Below are 23,987 nucleotides of genomic sequence, written 5' to 3' on the forward strand. Positions count from 1 at the left end.
TAAGGGCTTATTCTTTAAAATTTATTGATGTTATATATTATAAATAGGTTATAAATTTAGTTAAGAATAGTATAAAAATACTTTGTTAACTTGGTTTTACGCTTGGAATAAGGAATGTCATAATTTGAGTGCTCTTTTGTTCCCAGGCTTTAATTATCGCAGTCTTTAGCTAAAGGCTCATTATTTGATAAAGTAGAAACATTTAAATATTTGGGAGTTGCTTAATCTCAAATACTAAAAAACGCTGCCCCATTAAAATTACTGACATTTTTTCTTTTATTTAGACCCACAATTCAATTAACAAATAATTAAGTTGGTAATATCAAAAAGCAGAGTTTATAGCTTGGATCCCCTAATAAGTAAATATTTCGAAACAATTAACTAAAAATTAATTTATTTGTATAATTAATACATTGTTTCGATGTTAATAATTTAATTGATCCCGTTCGAAACAAAAATCGCCCAATTTCTTAATGAATATGTTTTAAGTTGATGTTTAAAAACTACATTTCACAGACATTAAACGTTCGATTTGTTTCTCCGTAGAAACGTACGAAAAAAGATTTTATCTAAACACAATTTCTCGAAAATCATGAAATAGCAAACACAAGTTTTTTGATCACTTTGAATAAATCTTGCGTTTTTGATTACAGCCGCCGTATGTATTTACTATTAGGGGCAATGTTATGTATCTAATCCAACAGTGGCAGTTGATCTTTAATTCGGACATTTTTGTTTAAAACTTTAGGCAAGTTGAACTTGAGCTCGACTTAAGTACCCCTGCAAAAATCTTGTGGCGTCGGGGTTTAAACCTTTCGATACTAAAACTGATATCTAAAAATAAAAATATTTGTTATACAAATCTTTTTTTTGCTGAATTATAATAACACTTAATATCTTGTTTAGTGTAAAAATTTTAAATTACCGTTTCTAAAAACAAGCTTTATAAAACCAGTTTTTATATAAAAAAAAATTAATTAATTTTTGATTTTAAAATGTCAAACAAAATAACAATTTTGTTAATACAAAGTAAACAATGACCTTTAATTTAACTAACTGATTTAATAGTTAACAATAAGTATTTGTATTTTAATATATCACATTAGTTAGGTTTTATACTTTTATAATTTTTTTAAATTAAATCATCATTTTTTTTTAATTACTTGAATTACTGTATATACAGTGGAAAAATTATGTTTATTTATCTAATTTACATTCATTAGTAAGTATTAATGGTTTTAATTATAGTAATAAATCAGTTTTGTGAGGTGTTCCTCAAGGTTCTGTTCTTAATCCTCTTTTCTTTTTAACCGCCCCTCGCACCATTCTTGAGACCTGCTAGAGGAGGGGAACTTTTTTGCTGCTAGAGGAGGGCAACTTTTTTGATTTTTCAAAAAAAATGAACAATGGTTTGTTGCCCTTAAAATCAGATCTCGAAAACAGTCCAAAGGGGCGGCGATGTCCGACCGTTAAATTGAGCCCTTCTATCGTCTCAGCGTCATTCCATTAGATGAATAAACTTCTAACCAATTAAATCAGATACATAAGAGTCCTTCAAAAAACTTAACATTCTAACATTTCTAGCGCTAGTAAAGTATGCTAATCTTCTTTTTGTTTTTCACTCCTTAAATAAAAATTTATCATCTTCCATTATAAACTTGTTCACAGAAAGTAGACTAGTACATTCCTAATCTACTAGAAATATGTACAATGAGAAAATAAATATACTATCTTTTAAAACCCAGAAGTATGGTAAACATACTGTTGTTTATCAGTGCGTCTGTGAATGGAACAGGAGTCTTACTATTAAAACATTATTTTAATTTTCTTTTAGTTATTACTACAATTATCATCAGAACTTTTTATTTGTTATTTTTTTCTTTTTCTTTTTTATTATTATACCCGGCAAATTATGATTTCTACATGTTTATTTTTAATGTTTTATGTGCTTATATCTATGTGTTTATAGTCCATGTATCGTCGTAATGTTCTCTTTCTCTATTCTATAAATACTATAATGGGCACTGCTCTAAACAGTTAGCATCTTGTGCCATTTACTAAAATTCATTATCGTGTTACTCGTCATTCAATTAAGTCTCATCCTTTCTCTGTGACTGTTCCAAAATGCTCCAAAAACTCTTATTCCTCTAGTTTTTTTCCAGGTCATTGGAATTCGTTCCTTTATCTTGCTTTCCTGATTCATATAATTTGCAATTTTTTAAGTCGTCTGTCAATCGTTATCTTGCTCTACAATCTTCATCTTTTCTCATCCAGTAACTTCCAAGTCTAATTAGTTATTATCATAATTAATTATCATATTAGTTAACTTATTATCATAAATAATTTTATGCTCATAACTACCATTATAATATTAGTTATTATTATTTTTTCATTGTAATTATTGTATAATACTTATTATTACTATTACTGTAACTTCTATTAATTTTGTTATCTTATATTATTATTATACATTATTGTTATTACTATTATTAAAATTGTAAAAATGATTTAAGGAAAATAAACAGCTTGTTGTTGTTGTTGGACAAAATAGAATTAGCCTCACCATTATTTTTCGTTCTAATTTAACAAAAAAGGAACAATTTTTAAATCTACTTTATTTCTTATTATCTTCTACTACAATTGGAAAATTTAGATATTGGTATGTTTAATTAATAAAAAATTAAAAAAAAAAATTAAAAGTATTCAATTTTTTTGAGTCTTTTTTTTGAAATTTGTCTCATGAACTCATGAAAGAAAACACTGAAAATATTTTGTTTTACACTCATTTAATATTCAGTATTTCTTCCTGAATTCTTAATGAACTTTAATTATGCGACTTGACATTTGACTGATTCTAGAAAGTATTCCTCATAGATTTTCAATCAGGTTTAGATCTGGACTACATGTGGGCCACTCCATTATGTGTATATTTTTCATTTTTCAAGTCTCTAAAACCTAACTTTTAAGAATCATGAATAAATTACATGAATAAATTATATACTATTACTAATTTTAGCTTTGTTTTGTGTTATTATACATTAAATAGTTTAACTTTATATTTTACATTATTAGTTAATATGTATGTTCCAATTCAAAAAGAAACAACTGAGTTTGGGTTTTTAGTTAAAAAAATAAAATATCTAAAAATAGATATACTAATTTTAAAATAAACAATACTTATATGTAGAATGAAAATTAATGTCTTAGTTTGAAATACTCTCAAATGAACTTTAAGACATTTTTTGTTCATTTAACACATAAAGTCAACAAGAGGTGCATTTAATGCAGTAGTGGTGTAGTGGTAGACCGCTCGCCTCATAAACAAGAAGTTCTGAGTTCAATCCCCACCACTTCTCTGGTGGTACCGCACTCAATATATGTCTCCACAGAGCCGCCTTGTCTGTCAAAGTTCATGTTTCGGAGTTATAGAGTTGAGAGAGGGTTGTAACTACAATTAAAGTAGCCTCCTCGACTCTAGTGATTTTTATGGCTTTGAGGAGGTAAATTAAAATTTTATTATATATATTTTTAACTTCAAAGAATTCTATATAAAATCTTGAGTATCAACATTAGTCAACCAAGTCAACATTAAAAACGATGAAATGATAAATTTAAAAAGAGAAAATTTTGGAATTTACAAAAAAAAAATATATATATCCTGGCATTGTAATACTGCTTAGTTAGACCTTTTTCAACTAAGCAATATCTAGTCTAAGGATTATCTAATGCTGTTTACTATAACTGTTTGTTTACTATATTGCTATTTATTAAATTATATTTATAAAATGATAGTATATTAGATTGATTAAATTAAATTACCATTACAGATACAAATAAAAACCATTTATAAACTAACCTTGCCAGGTTGAGAATGTGATAAACGATACAACTGTTTTGCTAAATATTCCTTTGGATCAGGAATTTCTTGGAAAGGGTCTTGGTCTTTTTTGTTTGCAAATGCTAACTGAGAAAATGCTGTTTGGTAACCTAAAAATAATTAAAATGTAATTGTTATCTGTAATATGTAATTGTTCCTTTTCTAGAATGAACAAGCATTATGATAATGTTATAATTCAAACTTCCCTAGAAATCAATTTTTAAAATTTGTTACCTAAGATGTTTATACCAATACCACATGCAAAATTATAACAAAATTATAACAACATATTTGTTAAAGTCAATTGAAAGAAAATATAAAATTTTGTTGCAGTTGCTTTCTCATTTTGTAAGAAATTATTAACTTATGTAAATTTGGTGAACTAATATTGTTCTTGTTTTATTGTTCATTTGGTATATTAATATTGTTTATATTAGTTGTCATGTAGATAAATGTGTTAATTGTCAAAGTAATTTATGTTTACATTTTAACAATTGTAATCTAATTAATGAGTAGAATAATATAGTAAACTATAATGAGTAGGGACATGATGTAGTGCATGAGCACTAGTGTGATAAGAAATTTTTTTTTTTATGAAACCTTGCAATCGATGAAAGTTTATAAGTAATTGAAGAATATTCAAATATATTTTTGATTTTTTTTTAAAAAGTCCCCCCCCCCCCTCTTTGGAAGAAAAAAGTGAAAAAAATAATTAATTTTTTTTAAATGTGTTTTTTGCTTTATTCAAAAGAGTAATAGTAATAACTAAGCAAATTTTATTAACAAATAAGATACATAACAGCTAGCAATTTGTCCAAAGTGTACAAGAAATGTTTAAAAAATAGTTTTTGCTATGAACTTCAGGTTCAAAAATTCAATTTTTCTTGATTTCGCATGAAGTTCCTCCATCAGTTTTACAGCATGTTCAGCAATTTGGTTAGATCTGGGAATGTCAATTAATGACTCTTTGACTGACCAATGCGTCTCCAAACACTTAACTGCTTTCTTGCATTTTATCTTCATGAGTGAGGTAAACAGTTCATTGAAGGACGCTTCATTGTAGTGTTGCGAATAGAACCAAGCATTTGCCCATTCGTAGTAGATAAAGTCACATGCTGGAGCGAGGATACTGCGCCACTCTGGTATCAGAAATAATGCTATAATAGCATATTGTACGTGAGTTCCATCTTGCCCGATGTAAATTTGGGAGTTTCTTCCAGCTGATTCTAGGCCAATGTGAAGTTGTTTTGTAATGACGATATGCCTGACATAGTTCATATAAAAACATAAAACTATCTCGCCATCCAGGGTTCTCGCCTGTGTTAACATCATCTGTCCCAACGAAGTGGTAATCAGCCTGAAGAGAGACATAGTTTTCTGTTAATTTGTTATTGAAGGAATAGTTGAATTCTGGTTTGGTCGTTGGCTCTTGAATAAGAAAATCCATGACATGCTTCAGAAGGAGGTCAAGCACATGGTGCTGACAGCCAATATATTGTGGCTTCTGAAAGCCCTTGCTCAAGACATCATCCTGTATGAGCTTTACAATCCCGTGCAAACGACCAGTATTTACTTCGGTCGTGTCGCAGATTATCATGCAAATATTTTCCCAAGAATTGTATTCATCAATTAGCTGATGTAGTTCCTTGTGAATGGCCGCGGCAGAACCACTCTCACATTTAAGAATACCGAGTTTGATTTCGGTTGTCAAATATTTCAGCGGAACGACTTGATACTCTTCCCTTTGCATTCTTTTACCATCAAACTGGAGACAATAGGGATTTTTGCTTTGAAATTTTTGAACAATTTTGGTTTTCATTTTCTGTCCTTCAGAGATTACTCGTTTCCAGACATCCGCCTGACTTGGAACCTGCACATCATGACCATGTTCAGCAATTGTTGCAAGAATGTTATGTGCTTTATGTGTAGAAATGTTGTTTTTCAGTACTAGTAAACCCGCTGTTGTAGTACTTGATCTATGGTATTTCGGTTTGCATTCAGGAGAAGATGATGTGGAAGAGGTTGGCGACTCGGATGAAGAATCAGAGGTTTCAGAATCCAAAGATTCTGAGTCACTTTCATGTGTTTGTGTGGGTTGGGATTGAGAAGAGCTGGCTTGAGGTTGAGTTGTTGATAGTCGGATTCGTTTTCTTGGGTGGATTGATTCCAAAGGGGCTTGTTTGACCATTGAATAACCAATCTTTCCTCCACTCTTAACTTGCCTCTGGTAGAGCTCTTTATCCTCCGTGCTTTTCCATTCTCCATTAACGTTAGTGACATTAAATAACTGAGAAAGTGTTGCAGTGAATTTATCAGACGGTTTCTTTTTATTTTTGTCATATAGATCAATCAGACTATTGAGCTTCTTTCTGATGAGTGCGCTGGATAATAGTGGAAAGTCGAGAATTTCCCTCCAGAGCAATTCTATATCCGTAATCATAATTTTGATTCAATCCAGTCGCCATTTTTCGATGTTGAACAGAAAAGTGAAGTTTCCAAGAATTTGACAGTTTGTCGGCATCCGTGTGAGATTGATTAGCTTTTCAACAGATGGAATACTTGGATCCCTTTTCTGTTTAGAAAAGGAGGGTAGATTCTTCATCCAAATATACCTGTTTGACTTTACACTGTTGCTGGAATTTCTATAAGACATTTTATTGACAATCTTGCACTGAAAACAAAAATATTCAAACGAGTTCACACTTCACACGGTATAGCTGGGATCAAAACAAAGATAATAAACAACATCTATTAATAAACTACTAAACTAACAACCATCTGTAAATGTCTTGTTTATAAACAAATGGAAACAGCTGACTGGAATGTGCTTAAAAGCAGTATAGAACATCATATAAACAGTCAGTGTGAAATTGAAACCGATAGTCAAACTGTGCGATGTATGCACAAAAAAAAAATAAAAAGGTGGGGGAACTTTTTCAATTTTTTTAAAAATTGATGTTGCTACTGTCATCTACCTACAATTGTTCCTCTAATGCAAAGGGTTTCAGTTTTGTAACGAAAAATAATGATAATAGTTATTACCCTAATGAGCACAACTTTTATATGAGAGTTTTTGAAGTTTGTATAATGGCGTTAACATGAGTTGTAGTTTATACTATTGATATATTTGATCTTATTGATTTTTAGATTTATTAAAATCCCAATAATCGTGGATTTTAAATGGTGACCCTGGCGCGAACCTCAAAATTATTTTGGATCCTTTTTATTGCTGAACTAGTATTTTTTTAAGTTTTAAAGTTGAAATCAACAAACGTCGTGGAGGGAGTGTCAATTGCAACACAAGCATCATGGAGGGAGTGTCAATTGCAGTAATTGTAAACTTACATGAAGTAATGAAAATTGATAACTTTAGTTTAATGAATAAACTTTTATAAGTAACTTCATTTGTGATATGAATTATAAATTTGTTATAATTCATATCACAAATGAAGTTACTTATAAAAGTTTGTTATATCAAATCAAGCAAAGAAAAAGCAAGCTATAGGTTATATTAGTGCAGAAGAATTAATGCATGCTGAACTTATATGGACAAAAACAGAACAATTTTTAGCAAAAAATCTCAATACATTTTCTGATATTTATCAGTCCTTAAATTTAAAATATGATAGCGATGGTGTTTTACAATTACATAAACATTTACCTAATGCACTTGTGGAAGTTGATATTAAACACCCAATTTATCTCCAGACCGATTCTACATTCACTAAGTTACTATTACTAGCACAGGAAAAAACAGGTTATGCTGGCATTAATAGCACCTTGAATGAAATATGATTGAGGTATTGATTATTAGGGGAAGAAAAAAGATTTTGTCCATAATTAAACATTGCATTATTTGTAAAAAAGCACAAGGTAAAACTATGAAAAGTTCTAAACCACCTATTCTTCCTAATTATCATTTAAACAGTGTCCACAATTTTGCTAAAACTTGTTCATCAAGGTTTGTGTTTCGGAGTTATAGAGTTGAGAGAGGGTTATAACCATAATTAAGTAACCTCCTTGTAGAAGTGTAGTGGCCGCCTTCTGGGAGGTGAATTAACAAAAAAAAGGATGTCTATTCAGATAGCAATTTTTATTTTACATAAAGGATGTCTATTCAGATGAGAATGTTACAATGTTTTTTTAAGAGCTTATATATTTTTATAGTTTTTTTAAGAGAAACTTATATACCTTTATTTAGAAATCAATTCAGACTTTTTATTTAATAAACATTCTTGGTTTGCATGTGTAATTATTTTAAATTTTTTATGTAGAAATAATATACATTTTTTGGAAATATTATATGTAGGTGCTGTTTTTAGGATGGACCAATTTGATATAAAATCATCAATTTTTTTATCTTTTAATTCCCATATGTATTTTGAAAGCATAGTGTTTTTTGAATATTTTTAAATAATTACTTATGATTGGCAAAAAGTTTTTTCTATTCTCTGTTAAGCCAATATATTCTCTGTTAAGCCAATATATTGTTTACCAGGTACATTCTTAGAAGAAAAACACAAGAATAAGAATGAATGTTCTCATTATATCAGTCAATGTATGTACTGAAACTACAGTTGCTCCTTATTTCAGTATGACATCAGATCTAATGATTTATAAATAGTCATTATTTAATTTCTTACACAAAAAATAATTAACCTGCAGTATCTTCGACATCTATGAAATGTTCATCATCAGGAATAGTATCATCTTCTGGTAATTCAAACAAACCTATTAATGCTTGTAACAGAGGTACCCATTTATCTTGATACTCTGTTAACATTGCTGACGCTGCATATAAAAAAGATATAATATAAAGTGCAAAAAAGATTTATTACAAATATTAAATACAAAAAGCCTGTTGTTTTAAGAAGGAAGAGTTTCTTAGAGAAACAAGTACCTTCTGTTAATATCTTTGTCACACCAACTGCACAAATCTTTCTTTCAATATTGCCACTTATCTTTTGAAGATCAGCAACAAATAACTTCTCAACCATCATTCCAAAAAGTCTAACATAATAAAACAATTAAACAAAAAACACACACACACAACAATAACAACAACAACAAAATTAAATTTTAATAAATATAAAAACAAAAAATATTATTTTAAACTTTTTTGTATAAACTTGCTTTATTTGAGACCCAACATGATATATTAAAAAAAAAATTTTTTTAATATTAGGGATTCATTAATTAATTTTGATAATATTAGGGACCACCCAAATAAATATGTTAATTCTTCTTGCTACAAAAATAATCTTAAACCTGTTATTTATTTATAATATTAAATAAAAAATATTTTTCAAAAACATATTTTTAGAAAAATAAAAATCATACTTTGGCTGAATTCCATCAATAATTGTTTGTAGAACATTAGAGGTGTGTTTGCCAGAAAACAGGGAAACAAAAACAAGAAAACCTATAAAAAAATATATTTGGAAATAAAAAAAAAGCAAACAAAAAACAAGCATGACAATAGATTAATAAAAAACCTTTAACATATTTTGTTGTTTTTGATGTTTGAAGACGTTGAAAAAGTAACATAAATATTTGTTTATAATTTGCTTCCATGGCTGCCCATGGAACATATTCCACAATTGATCCCAGAATGTAAAATCCTTCATGATCATTCGTACGAGAAGCTATAAGCTTTTGAAATACTCCTAACAAAGGCATCTATAAAAATTATAAAAATGTAATTAACATTCTATGTATCAACTCTATAACCAACCATTATCACCACCATAACCATATAAATTTAATGTAAAAAGGTGCTTTAAAATAGCCAAGTAAACCTACAGGAGTTCTATCTAGAAGAAACAAGCAAAATTATTTTTTCATTGGTAAATTAGTGGTCACATATTCTGCCTTGGTTTCCTTCAATTAGAAAGTGACTGGGCCCCTGGGTTAATAGGTTGTTTTTTTTTACAACCCCTGCAACCACAAAACAATTTTAGCAGGGGTTATTAGGCAGGGATAGAATTTTTTTTTTACAAATTACAAATTTTTTTACTGTTTTTGTTTATTTTTTTAAGTTATAAATGTTAAATATTTTATTATGAAAAGTTAAAATGTACAGTGGCTTGCCATACTATTAGACTTAGTAAAAAAAAACAGACAAAACACCACTAAAAGCCTTTGCTCCTCACATCTTTTCCTCGTTCATTATTATTTACTTTGGCAACATTGTCAAAGATGTTATTTCATAAATGGCAATATTGCTCATACTTTTTATTGTCATTCTTACCATATGTTGTCAGTTTGAACAGGGCATTGCATAGAATGGTTGTGTGAAGTGTTTCTTTCTTCAAACAAAATTATTGGAATACCTCATTGTGAAGATTATTTTGTGACTAACATTTTATATTTTATTAATCACAAAGCACAGTGGGCCAGCTATGGACAGAAGTCAAAATTTTGATATGATTAAACAGTAAAAAATAAAATTACACATCAAAGCAGTTTTAATAAAGTTTATTCTGAAAAATAGTCTCCTTCAGCAAGAATAACTTTCTCCCATCGTGAAACAAGCTGGTATATTCCATTTTTATAAAAGTCTTGAATTTGATAGCAAAAAAATTAAATTAACTCATTTTCGAGATCTTCTCTATTTCGAAACTGTCGATTCCTCATATGATTATCCAGGGTCAAAAACTGGTGATAGTCGCTTGGCGCAAGGTCTGGTGAATACGGAGGGTGAGGTAGAATCTCCCATTGAAATTGTCCTTAAGTTTCCCATGTGATTTTTGCGGTGTGCGGTCTGGCATTGTCCTGGTGGAATACAACACCTTTTCTGTTTTCCAAAGCTGCTTGTTTTTGGTGAAGAGCAATCGAAACTCTGTCCAATTGGGCTGAGTATATCTCAGCAATAATGGTTTGTCCACTTGCTACCAACTCATAGTGAACAATACCTGCTGTAGTCCAACATACACACAGTAAAACCTTTTACTGGTGAATGCTTGGTTTAGGAGTCATCGGTACTGGATCGTTACTGGCAAGCCAATAATATGTTTGTTTTTTGTAGCAGTACATAATCCATTTTTTGTCGCACGTCAACATCCGGTCAAAAAATGGCACTAAATTGTGATGGGAAAGCAATGATGAACAAATGGTTAAGCGCTGTAGCTTGTTTGTTTCACTCAACTCATAAGGTACCCATTTGTTCAACTTCCAACGTTTTCCAAGTTGGTGCAAATGTAATTTATATGCAAAATCATCCCCCCCACCACAACCAGTTATCTTAATACATTTATTAGAAATAGGCAATTAGGATAAACCCCACGAACTTTTTTGGTTGCCTGATATATACATACATATATATATATATATATATATATATATATATATATATATATATATATGTATAAATATATATATATATGTATATATATATATATATATATATATATATATATATATATATATATATATATATATATATATATATAAAATTAAAGTTCTGCAGTTATTTTATTATATTTGTTGTTAAATAATTCTTAATCATCTTTCTGGGATGGCTTAATAATAATTTGGTGAAAAGTTTACATTTTTTTATATTGTTTAAATTGTTACACAGTTTTATTTAATTATTTTTGCATAACAACAGTATTGATTGCTATTTTATTACAATTTAACATTTAAAATGTGATACTTGGCCACAGTTATGGATGCTAATATCAATTTAAGGTGAAATAAATCAATAGATTTGTGTTATATCTATTAGAATAGATATAAAAAAGTTTAATTTTATTACTTAAATGTGCCAAATTATTTTGGGGCGGGTTAGGGCAGCAAATGAATGGTCATAAACTGTTCTTCAACATGTAAGGAAGCCAAAACACTTGGTTTTATAGACATAGACAGATGTGTTCAAGCTACACATTGAGTACAATTTGGTTGCTATGGTACCAAATTTTACATAGCAACAACTTATTTTTTTGAGGTAAGTTTATTTGTTAATATTATTTCTATACTGAGCTGTGGCTAACTTAGCTTTTGTAATTACATGATTGATTACCTTTTTACCCCTTTTAGGTGGCTCATTTGATTGAACAGAGCTACCCATGGTATTACATGCCACAAAGTTTGCACAAGATATTATTACACGGACATGAGGTTGTGAGGAGAATGGTTTTGTCTATTGGCATGCTCTCTGAAGAGGCGCAGGAAGCACGAAACAAAGATTTCAAATGTTTGAAAACTAACTATGATGTATTATGCTGACTTTAGTGCTCATCAGAACCAATAATTAGCATGAGAATGTCAAATTCTCAAAATTCAAAATCTCAACTTTCAGAAGGAGTTAGTCATTTGCTTCAGGCTCCGACTGTCAACTCACCTAAAATATGATTTCTTATTTTATGCATATATGTATGTTTTATAAATTGTTAATGTGATTCAAATTGTCAATGTTTTATTGCAATATTTTTTGTTTTTATTATTAATGACCTAAATCTTTACTTAAAATTAATTACTTAAATATTTAATATTTATTTAAAATAGGACAGCTGAAAATCCGATATAAATTAATTCAAAAATCTAATTATCTGTGTGTAACTTAGGAAAGCAGCTGGTTGTTAAGCAATATAGGTATCCATAGCAACTATATTAAAAAAATTATAACTTCATATAAAGTATGACCTAGTATTGGTATTCATGCCAAATTAAGTAAATATAGCATTCATAAAAAAATCTGCAACTATCAAAATAGGTTGTTACTATGTAAATAGATTGTTGCTATGTAAATTAGGTACCATAAAACTAGATAATTATAGCAACTAAATGATAAATATCCCCTCATAAGAACCTCATATTAATGCAAACCTCATATTAATGCACAAAATAATTTTAAAGTATATAACACACATAAAACATCTGCAACTTCAAAAAATAGGTTGTTGCTAAGCAAAATTAGGTATCCATAGCAACCAATATAAAAATATCACTTTCATAAGAAGTGCAGACCTCATATTAGTACTCATGCCAAATTTAGTAAATAAAGAGCTAATATTTAATTAGTTGTTAATTGTGTCCATTAAAAGTGAATTCCGGCCCACTGTGCAAAAGTGTGTATATCTTAATACTTATATTTTTTAAACAAAATTTATAAAATTATTATTTAATGGATAAGTACTATCTTCTTTTTTTAGCGATGGGGAGGGCATGTAATTTTTTTTTTCATGAAAACTAAGTGAAATTTGTGAATTATTAAAAAATACAAGCATGACACAATATAAGATAGCTGAGACAAGCAATAAGCAAAAACTCGATTTTGACGTACCTTTACAAACTCCTCATAAAAGCGCTTGTGGCAGAAAAAGGTTGACAACATCCAGGACTGACAGAAAAATTAAGGATATTTGTCAACAACAAAAAAAACACCCTGTCAACTTATTGACCAAGATTGTCAATGAACAGGGAATTGATATTTCCCAACATACAGTCCAGAGACGTCTTAAAGAACTCGGTTTAACTTTATGTTGGCCAGTACTGAAACCAAAGTTAACACTCAAGTTATCACTCAAACTTCAAAGAGGATAACTGAAAACTTTATTTGTATGTGTTTTAGGTTTGTTTTTCAAATGAGAGCATTTTTCAAGTCATGAGTGACAAATCTAGTTTTGTTAGGAAAAATGTGGCTGAAAAATATCACACAGATTGCATTGTGCCAACTGAAAAGCACCCTACATCTGTCATTGTGTGGTCATTAATTAATTTTTAAGGTACTGGAAGGCTGCATATAGTAAAAGGGACAATGAGACAAGATAAGTATCGGGAAATTCTTAATGATAGACTAATACTACTGTTGGCATAATGATTACCAAATGAAGAAAAATGCATTTTTATGCGAGATGTCACAAGGCTAAACATTAAAAAAGTTTTTGAAAGAAAAAAACATTGATGTCTTGGATTGGCCCAGAAATTCTCTGGATTTAAATCAGATTGAGAATGTATGGAAGATGATCAAGCGGGAAATGGTCAAAAGCACAATAGAAGTATATCGAAAAACTAATACATGTATTGTATCACAGTGAAGAGCTCATTTGTTTGGGAAAAAACATATTTATCCATAGTAAAATGTCCATAAATGATAAAAAATTCTCCACAAAATGCGGTAGTGGTGTAGTGGTAAGAGCGCTCGCTTTGTAAGCGAGAGGTTCCGAGTTCGACTCCCACCACGTCCCTGGAAGTACCGCGCTCAACTTAGTTTCTCCGCGCAGCGTCCTTGCTCGGCAAGGTTCGTGTTTCGGAGTTAAAGAGTTGAGAGAGGGTTGCACCACGAATAATGACTAAAAAAAAAACAAAAAAAAACAAAAAATGAGTATCCTCCTCGACTCTAGTGGCCCCCCTCGGGCCTTGGGGAGGTGAATAATCTAAAAAAAAAAAAAAAAAAAAAAAAAAAAAAAAAATTCATATTTACAATGTTATTTTGTTTTTTACTTGCTAAGTCTAATAATATGGCAGGCCACTGTAGGAAAGCCACACATATTTAAATATATTTCAAAATACATAAATAAATTTTATAGTTAAAATACAATTTTCCAATAAAAATTTCCAATGTTGAGTAAAAAAATTACCCGTTTTTAGAAAATGTTTCTTATATATTTTTCCTATTTTCATATTTCATTTTTGCTTTACAAATTATTACTATATTGGTATTGTTGTTGTTGTTGGTATTGTTGTTGTTGTTATTATTATTGCTGTTATTGTTGCTGTTGTTGTTGGTATTGTTGTTGTTGTTGTTATTGATGTTGTTGTTATTATTATTGTTGTTGTTGTTGTAATTATTATTGTTGTTGTGGCTGTTGTTATTGTTGTTGATATTGTTGCTGTTGTTGTTATTATTATTATTGCTATTATTATTATTATTATTGATTTATTTTTGTTTCTCATTTAAAATATATTTTTTTAAATAAACTTCATTCCATGAACAGCTCTTTATCACCATGTACATATGCATATGTATATGTGAATATATAATATATATAGTATATATAATATATAGAGTATATAAAATATATATGATATATATAGTATATATAATACATATAGTATATATAATACATATATTATATATATATTGTATTTATTTATTCTGATTCACTCCCAACTGCAAGCAACAACTATTAAGTTTGGAGTTACTAGAAAAAAACATGAAAAGTTAAAGGTTAAGTTAGGAAAACATGACAATGGGAGAGAGTTCCAAAGAGTTAAAGTGCGGCAAAAAAAACTAGATGAATAAAAGTTTTGAGAGTATGCAAAGACAGATACAACAAATGAGGCTTAGCTGAATGACGAATGATGGAACCTTTGAGCAGTGACCATGATAGTATTTGTAGAAAAGAAAAATAGATGCAACTTTAAGATGATGGGAAAGAGGCTCAAACTTAGCAGATAAAGTGGGTCCAACAAAAATTACAATGCATTTTTGTACCTTGTCTAGAAGTGAGAAATCATCATTAGACGAACCAGCCCAAATACGACAACAGTATTCCAAACAGAGTTGAATTGAGGTAGAGAATGGAATCAGGAGTAAGAAAGTGGCTAGCACAATAACGAGAAGTAACCAGATTAGCAGATGCTAATTTAGTAATCAATTGAATATATGATTTCCATGAAAGGTCAGTAGTAAATGATAATCTAAAAAGATGTAAAGAAGAAAACTCAGAGATAGGGTTGCCATTCATTAATATAGGAATGGCGACAGTATTTTGATGGTTATTTGGAGTAAATAACTGAGTTTTGTTGGAGTTAAAATTTAAAAGCCACCGTGAGCCCCAATCTATTACTTTAAAGTGAGATCAGCATGCCAAACTTTGTTGAAAGCTTTAGATATGTCAAGAGCAACAGCTCTAACATCTCCACCTCCATCTAATGCAAGATAAAATCTTTCTGTCACAGCAGTTAGCAACTCAGCCGTAGAGCAAAAGAATCGAAAACCGTATTGATTGTCTGACAAAGTTATTTGACACTATATGGGGTGTGACAAATTTGTTGATCAGACTCAAAGACCTTGCTAATAACAGAAAAAAGACTGATTGGATGATAAATGGAGGGGTCAGAATGTTCTCTGGAGTTTTTGAAAATTCGAACAACAGATGCCATTTTCCAACAGGCAGAAAAACAAGACTCAGTCAAACACTTATTAAATAGCTTAAATAGAACTGTAGAGAGTTCTGGATAAGAATTTTGTATGACTTCGAAAGGAATGTTGTCTGGACCACAAGCCATAAAAGAGTTTAATTGAGATATGACTTTAGCAACAGAAGCTAGAGTGATTTGAATGTCTAACAATGGGTTAACCTGTCTAATTGGAATGGAAGAAAGAGAATGGCCATAAGATTCGAGAGTTGAATTAGAAGAAAAGTTTTTTGCAAATAGTTCTGCCTTGTCCTTAGGAGAGGTAATAAGATCAGTCCCATGAATGAGAGATGGAATGTTAGACCTACCTTTGTTAATGACGCTGTTGAAGATTTTCCAAAAAACCTCTAGAGCCTAACTTCTGAGATAAGATACAAGATTTAGTGAACTGAGAATAATTAAGCTTACCTGACAGCACCTTTTAACCCATTTCTTGCAATAATTAATAGCCATTTGTTCTCAAGATAGTTATTCTTTTGGAAAAGATAAAAAAAAAAAATTTTTATTAGATGTAGCAGCTGCACAAGAAGGCAAAATCCACAGAGTAGAATAAGGCATGACTTGGAACCGACGAGAAGAAATAAAAGCATTCATTCTTGCCTGAATCCAGGTTATGTAGGAGGCGCATTTATCCCAGTCAGCTTTAGGGTAGTAGTAAATAGTCCAATGATAGAGTGAGTCTGAAAAAGAAGTACGAGATGAAAGATTTAAAGAGATCATTGCATGATCAGAACCACCTAAGGAAGAAAAAGGAGAAACTGAACACAAGTTAGCATCATAGACCAGACAAAAGCAAAGGAGTAAAGGTAAATGATTAGGTTTGTCAGGAAAACGGGTCACAAAGTTAATTGAATAAGAGATTGAGAAATGCAGAAGTTATAGACTTTAGGTCAGTGGCATTAGAGCCAAGCCATTCAGTTTGATGAGCATTAAAGTCACCAATAACAACAGTATTAGCAGAGGGGTAAAAAGACAGGGTATGACCAATTTGATCAGAAATTACATCCACAAGGGTACAAAAAAAAGGAGAATGATAAAGAACAAAGAGAAAGGTGATAGATAAAGGAGAACGATAAGGAATAGAAAGGTGATAGAGTGAAGAGGGACTAAATGGAAGCACATAAAAGAATGGTCAAAGGACTTGAACCTGATTTTTCAACAAATAGGTGAATTGATGTCCCAAGCCAAGCATGTGACTATTGGAGTCTTTGCAAATCAAAGGATAGTACCTATCAACACTGAGATCTGAAGAAAGAATAGCAGAATTCAGATCTTGTGAATTTTGTAAAAGGTAAGATTCAACTTGCTTTGCAGACCATGAATATTTGTGAAAGATATATTAAAACAGTTAGGTAGTGGAGATGTTTTTTTATGTTTTAATATTTTGGCTTACTTTTGGCATGATTTAAGTTTAAACAGAACTTGACTCATTGATAGATAGAGCACAGTCTCCTATGCAATAAGCTATGCAATAGCTTTAAATTTTTTTTAATGTTTATTTTTGCATTATTAGACAATTTAATAAATATAAAAGTATTTTGATTAAAATGCTTTGATAAAAATCATAAAAAATGCTTAAATGGGCAAAACTACATAAAACATGGACCATCAATGACTGGAAATGTGGACTGACATGTTGAAGTTTTAAATCTTCAGTTTCAGGAGAAGAATATTTGTCTGAAAAGTAGTTGAACATGTTAAAACAGTGTGTATTATCTGTAAAACACGATGGATGTAGTGTTAAAGTGTCGGGCTATTTTGATCATAATACCACAAGTTACAGTGTATAAACAGAAAGAATAATGATAAAAGTATTTCATTTAGCATTGATATTTTTAAAAAGTCATGCTCTACCTTTGGGAAGTTTGGTTAATGGGATTTACTTTTTACAAACAATCCTAAGCTTAAATCTAAATCATTTTCTTCAAAACACTGTATAAGTTTGATCCCCAACACGTCCCTGGTAGCGGGCTTGTTCATCAAGGTTCCTATTTTGGAGTTATAGAGCTGAGTAACCAGCTTGTAACCACAAGTTTGTAACCACAAGTTTGTAACCACAGCTTGTAACCACAATTTAGTAGCTTTCTTGCCTGCAGTGGCCTTCTTGGCTTTGGGAAAGTGAGTTAACATTAAAAAAAAGAAAGTTATTTAAGTTAGAGAATAATCAAATAATGATTTATTTATTGATTTGGCCTCCCTGATTTCCAGATCTTTCTCCTATTGGACTATTATATTATGTTATATGTTATGTTAACGAGAAAACATCAAATAATACAGGCTTTTGCAGACTGATAATGTTTCCCATTGTTTAAACTTTTTATATGTAGTTGAGTTAAGTATTTATTTGAAATTTTGTTTCGCCTACATATCTCTTTGATTATTTTCATTTAATTAAATAAATTGACTATTATGTGGCAAATTAGCTTAGTTTTTTGATGTTAGTAATGTTCTTAAATTAGGATTTGTGTGTGTGTATATATATATATATATATATATATATATATATATATATATATATATATATATAATTATATATAAATATATTTATATATATATATATAGATATATATGTATATATATTCACACATATACATTTATATATATATATATGCGGTAGTGGTGTAGTGGTGGAGCACTCGCTTCATTAGCAAGAGGTTCTGAGTTCGATCCCCACCATGTCCCTGGTAGAACAAAGCCGCTGCTCAACTCGTTTCTCCGCGCAGGGGCCTTGTTTATCAAGGTTCGTGTTTCAGAGTTATAGAGTTGAAAGAAGGTTATAACCACAAATAAGTAGCCTCCTAGACTGTAATGACCTTCTTGGCCTTGAGGAGGTGAATAAACAAAAATATATATATATATATTTTAATAAGTTTAAAGATTTATACATACCAAAGTTCCGGTGGAAACAATCTCATTAGCACCACGCTTAACATAAGCTTGTAAAAGTTTTCTTAGAGCTGGAACATTACCTAAATGTTAAAAAATAATGATAAAAAGCTTATTGACACCTGTGATTAAATGAACTTCATTTTTACCTGTAAAGTGCTTATTAGCTAAAATCTCACTTAAACATATATCTTTTAATAAACTTTCATATCTTCATACAAAACGTAAGTTTATAAAATATTCATTTAACTCTTCATGCAATAGGGCATAACATACAAAGAATATTTATTACCTTGTCTTTCCCATAATACTGGGGTTAAAAGCATTGGAAATAAGTCCATATAAGGTCCTTTGACTCCCTCTCCTCTTAACTCAAGAGCAAGGGACAAAACTTGAAATACATAAGAAAGAAACTCTGTCACATCAGTCTGTAAAATTATTTGAAAAACAGGAAACAAAGCTTCCTCTATAGTTGATACAGCAGTTTGATTAACACTTCCCAGACCTCTAAAATAGATATTACAGAAAAGTTATTTACATACATACTTTAGGTTTTAGAGATTTAAAAACTTTTTCAAACCATTTCTATTCCTATTCTTATTGCAGTAAGTTTACCCGTTTCTACTCCTATTTTTATTGCAGTAAGTTTAACCATATCAATTCCTGTTTTTATTGCGGTAAGTTAAACCAATTCTATAATAAGGTAAAAGGCATAAAAACAAAAACAAAAAAATGGTTTGAAAAAGTAATTTTTGAAAAGTCAGCATATATATTTTTTATGTTAAATATGGTTCAATTGAAAGAGTTTCAATACTGCCATTTTACTATTTTAAAGCATTTCGGAAGACTTACCTTTGCATATTAAACCTAAAGGCTTAAAGCCTTTAGGTTTAATATTTTTACAATTGATTTACTGCATGACGTTAACCTGTTTTGCTAACAGTAAGATTTTTGGAACTCTGTGGTAGCTAATAGAGAATACGATTCCATCAACAGCTTTAAATTAACAGAGTATTAATAATGCTCATAAACATATCCGTAAATGGAAAGTGTCCGTGTTAGAGCTTTTGATGCAGATTGTAGAAGCCATATAAGAAGCCTTTTTTAAGACTTATTATTGGTTAGCAGAAATAAGTCAATTTATTGAATCAAACTGTATTAATTTAAAATGAAAAAAATACCTAAAAATATTAAACGAAAAAAAAATTTAAATCCATATTTGACAAATATTCATGATCATCAAAGTAACTTTTTTTTCGGTTAATTTTGTTAGTTCTTGCAAAATACACCATACTTTTTCTTTGAATAATTTAAATTTGGCTGTTTCATTTCATTGAATCTCAGTGTTGATGGCCCTTGTCTTGATGCACAATAGAACCTGGTATAATGGTTAACAAGTACTCTTGAAAGCAAAGAAAAGTTCCTTAAAGATTCATTTAAGCATTCTAGTTCTAACTTTTATTCTTTTAACCATTGCCTAATCAGTTCTTTTAGCTTTATATGTAGCTCATCCAGCGTTAAACAGATTACAAAACTTTGTATTGTTATAAACTATAAGAAAAAGCTGATGACCTAATGGTCGTTGATTTGTTTGGATATAGTAAATTAACTTTCTTAAGGAGTAACTTTAATGTACCTCAACTTATTGGAAAACTAAGGGTACCACACCTAATTGGAAAACTAAGGGTCAGAAATAAAAAAATTGCACACATAAAAATTTATGTTGAATTTAATATTTTAAGAGTTTACTGTCAGTAGCAAAGTCTTTGATTATTTTTTAAGACTATTGAAGTTAATTAAAAGTTATTTTTAAAAAGCTTAAAATTGTACAATCTAAAATTAAAATTAATAAAATTGTAAAATATTTTTGTTGGTATTTTTAATATTACTGGTATGTACCAGTAATATTAAAAATATGTAATTTTTAATTTAATTTTCAATTTTAATCTTTTTTTTAAAATTAATTCACTCCTAACAAGGCTGCAAGCTGCTACTATTAAAGTTAGGAGTTACCAGATAACAAAAAATATTATTAAAGAGCAAAAAAGTAGTTGACAGAAGACTTAAAAAAATGTAAATTGTATAAGTTGGGTTTAATTTAATTTCATGAGTCAATTACTGAAAACCAATAATTGAAAAAGTAAATTTCCAAACCCGAAGTAAATAATAAGTTTTTGAAAAATGTTGAAGCATTAAAATCACTAATTTCCGAGTGTATAAATAAAAAAATTTAAAAACCTGATTAATGAGCAAATACTTTCAAACAAATAATGATTGAACTGTGGCTTGCTTGGATTCTATAACACCAAAAAAATTAAATGTTTTCATAATCAGTTCATAATAATTGTAAAACTTAAAAATTAAAATTTGTATTAAAAAAAATACCTTACAAACTTCTTTAAGTTTTTCGGAAAGTTTTGATATAATAACAGGGACTAATGGTGCAATTCCTTCTTGAACAACTGTGCATACACGCATTATAGCTATAACAATTAATATTGTAACTGAACAACTAGGCATGCACACATTATACCTGATAAAAATTAATATTGCTACTGAACAACTGTACATACACACATTATAGCTAATAAAAATATTGTTAAATATTGTAATATTGTTACTGAACAACTGCGCACCACGCATTATAGCTAATAAAAATTAATATTGTTACAGACTATTATTAATTACCTCAAAAACATTTAAGAATATATGTTAAACTCACACATAAAATATTTGTTTAAAATACTATGGAATTACAAATTTTCATTATCAAAAAATTTTATTTTTACTGCATAAACATTTTCTCAAACCAAAAATAATTTAAAAAAATGTTTAAACCTTTTATGGCATACTCGTTTTCTAGAGATCCTGGAGTTTCTAGTACCAAAAATAGATTCATAAAAAGAGTATCTCTGTAAGGCATAAGATCATTACCAGTAAAACTATAAAAATAAAAATAAAGTAAAGATACAAATTCAAAATTTGACAAGTTTTTCTGTAACTATTTTTTTAATAAAACTGTGGACAAATTTAATCATTACAAATGAGATTCAAAAATATTAACTCTTACTTTTAGCTAAAACATAATTTATAAATTATAAATTTATTGTTCATTATTATTTAATAAAATTTTTTTTACGCAGGCACTCCAGTTGAACTCTTAATAGTGAGTAATCTTTCAATAGCATTAGCTGCATAGCTATGAACCACTTTACTTTTTGAAGTTAGCAATCTTGTTAGAGGCAGGAAACAACTATACAACAGGTCTCTTGATAACTTAAAAGATAAAAATTGTCATTGAAAAACAACTATACAACAGATCTCTTGATAACTTAAAAGATAAAAATTGAAAAACAATTATTATTACTTTATTAACTACAATGAACTAAAACAAAATTAGAAAAAAAAATTAATAAAAAAAGCAAATATACAATATAATAAAGCTTAAACTTACAATGTTTCTAAATGTAATTACATATTTCACAGCATCAGCCTTCAAAACTGGATACTCATCAATATTACTTGAAACTAAATCTGGTGCAATTTGTTCATTAAAAAATCCATCTAAGTTAACAAGTGAATTAGTGTCTGTAGTACCATGCTTTGATGTTGATTTCTTTGCCGCTATGGAAGTAACAATATATATCGCAGTATCTTTAGATTTCCAATTTTTATTTTGTACATACTGCTGAAGCATGGCACTTACATATTGCGAAAAAATATCTGTAACTTCCTTTTCATAAAATTTACACAGCCCTCTGACTAAATCTGATGCTGATCTTCTTCGTGTATCAAGATCAGAACCTTCTATATCTTTACGAATGTATTCTTCAGGATTATCTTCAAACAGTTCTTCATCTGCTTCACGAAACAACATATTTGGAACAATCACATTTTGACAAATACTCTGTAAAGTGCCTGGTGAAGAAAACAAATCTTTGTAGTGAGGTCGTTCACACACAGAAGCAAGAAACTGTATTGCATTACTAACAAGCTTTAAAAAAAATTTATTGAAAAGTTATTTATTGTGTTATCATTCAATCACAAAAAAACTGCATTTCAATAGTCACAGAATTTATTTAAAAAATTAAAAATATATATATATATATATATATATATATATATATATATATATATATATATATATATATATATATATATATATATACAGTTATGGCCATTGAAATCCGACCACCAGTATCATTTTACTTAAAACTAGTTTAATGTAGTAATAAACAATTGTCTTATAGCAATAAAAGAATAACAGTAACAATTAATGATTATAATGTAACATATCGTACATATTCAATGTTTTTAATATTTACTGGCACCACCATGTGCTTTTAAGACTGCATTAATGCGATCTGGCATTGAATCCACGAGAGCCTGACAATATTCTGGCGTTATTTCAGTAATCCAAGCTTGACGAATTTTGTGCGCTAGATCGTCCAGTGATGTAGGATTAGTTCTGGATACTGCTGACTTTAACTTGACCCAGCAATTTTCGATTGGGTTCAAGTCTGGGGATGATCCCGGCCAAGGACCCAGAACCTTAACGTTGTGATCCTCTAACCAAGATTTTACAAGACGAGATTGGTGACACGGTGCACCATCATGCTGGAATATTTTGCAACGACGAATTTCCATCAAATTTGAAACCTTTTCTTGAAGGATTTTTAGATATTGTTGGGAGTTAACAGTCTGTCCCTTCTGCATTAAATAAATACCACATCGACCAGATAAAGCTATTGCGCCCCACACCATAATTGAAGGACATTGCTTGACAGCTGGTACGGTATACCTTGCATTAAAACGCTGATTAGGTGGGCGACGAACTAATGACTTATGCGGAGCGAATTGCTTTATTTGTGTCTCGTCGCTAAACATTACCTGGCGCCATTTGGTTATTGACCAGTGTCTGTGAGCTCTACAAAATGCGATCCTATCACAGATGTTCTTTAAAGACAGTCGCGGTTTGAGGGCTGGACGACGAGAACGTAGACCTGCATCTTTCAATAAACATCTTCTAATTGTTCGAGTGCTGACTGTAACGTCATTAGGTAGATCTGCCCTGATTTGT

General features: G+C 29.8%; 1 protein-coding gene across 1 annotated transcript in view; it reads right to left on the reverse strand.

Moving 5' to 3' along the window:
* Nucleotides 1-377: 377 nt before the first annotated feature.
* Nucleotides 378-23,987, reverse strand: part of LOC100205364 (exportin-2) — a 52,392-nt gene continuing 28,782 nt past the window's right edge. The window contains exons 8-20 of the mRNA XM_065814694.1: nt 22,362-22,901; nt 22,047-22,183; nt 21,746-21,849; nt 21,293-21,390; nt 21,146-21,204; nt 19,200-19,414; nt 18,911-18,990; nt 9,373-9,556; nt 9,218-9,299; nt 8,778-8,887; nt 8,537-8,668; nt 3,857-3,987; nt 378-834 (exon numbers count right to left, since the gene is read on the reverse strand). Coding sequence (XP_065670766.1) covers nt 745-834; nt 3,857-3,987; nt 8,537-8,668; nt 8,778-8,887; nt 9,218-9,299; nt 9,373-9,556; nt 18,911-18,990; nt 19,200-19,414; nt 21,146-21,204; nt 21,293-21,390; nt 21,746-21,849; nt 22,047-22,183; nt 22,362-22,901 — 1,962 coding nt within the window. The 3' untranslated portion in view covers nt 378-744. The remainder of the gene's footprint in view (nt 835-3,856; nt 3,988-8,536; nt 8,669-8,777; nt 8,888-9,217; nt 9,300-9,372; nt 9,557-18,910; nt 18,991-19,199; nt 19,415-21,145; nt 21,205-21,292; nt 21,391-21,745; nt 21,850-22,046; nt 22,184-22,361; nt 22,902-23,987) is intronic.

The sequence above is a fragment of the Hydra vulgaris genome, chromosome 12 (assembly GCF_038396675.1).
Source record: "Hydra vulgaris chromosome 12, alternate assembly HydraT2T_AEP".
NCBI classification, from domain to species: Eukaryota; Metazoa; Cnidaria; class Hydrozoa; order Anthoathecata; family Hydridae; genus Hydra; species Hydra vulgaris.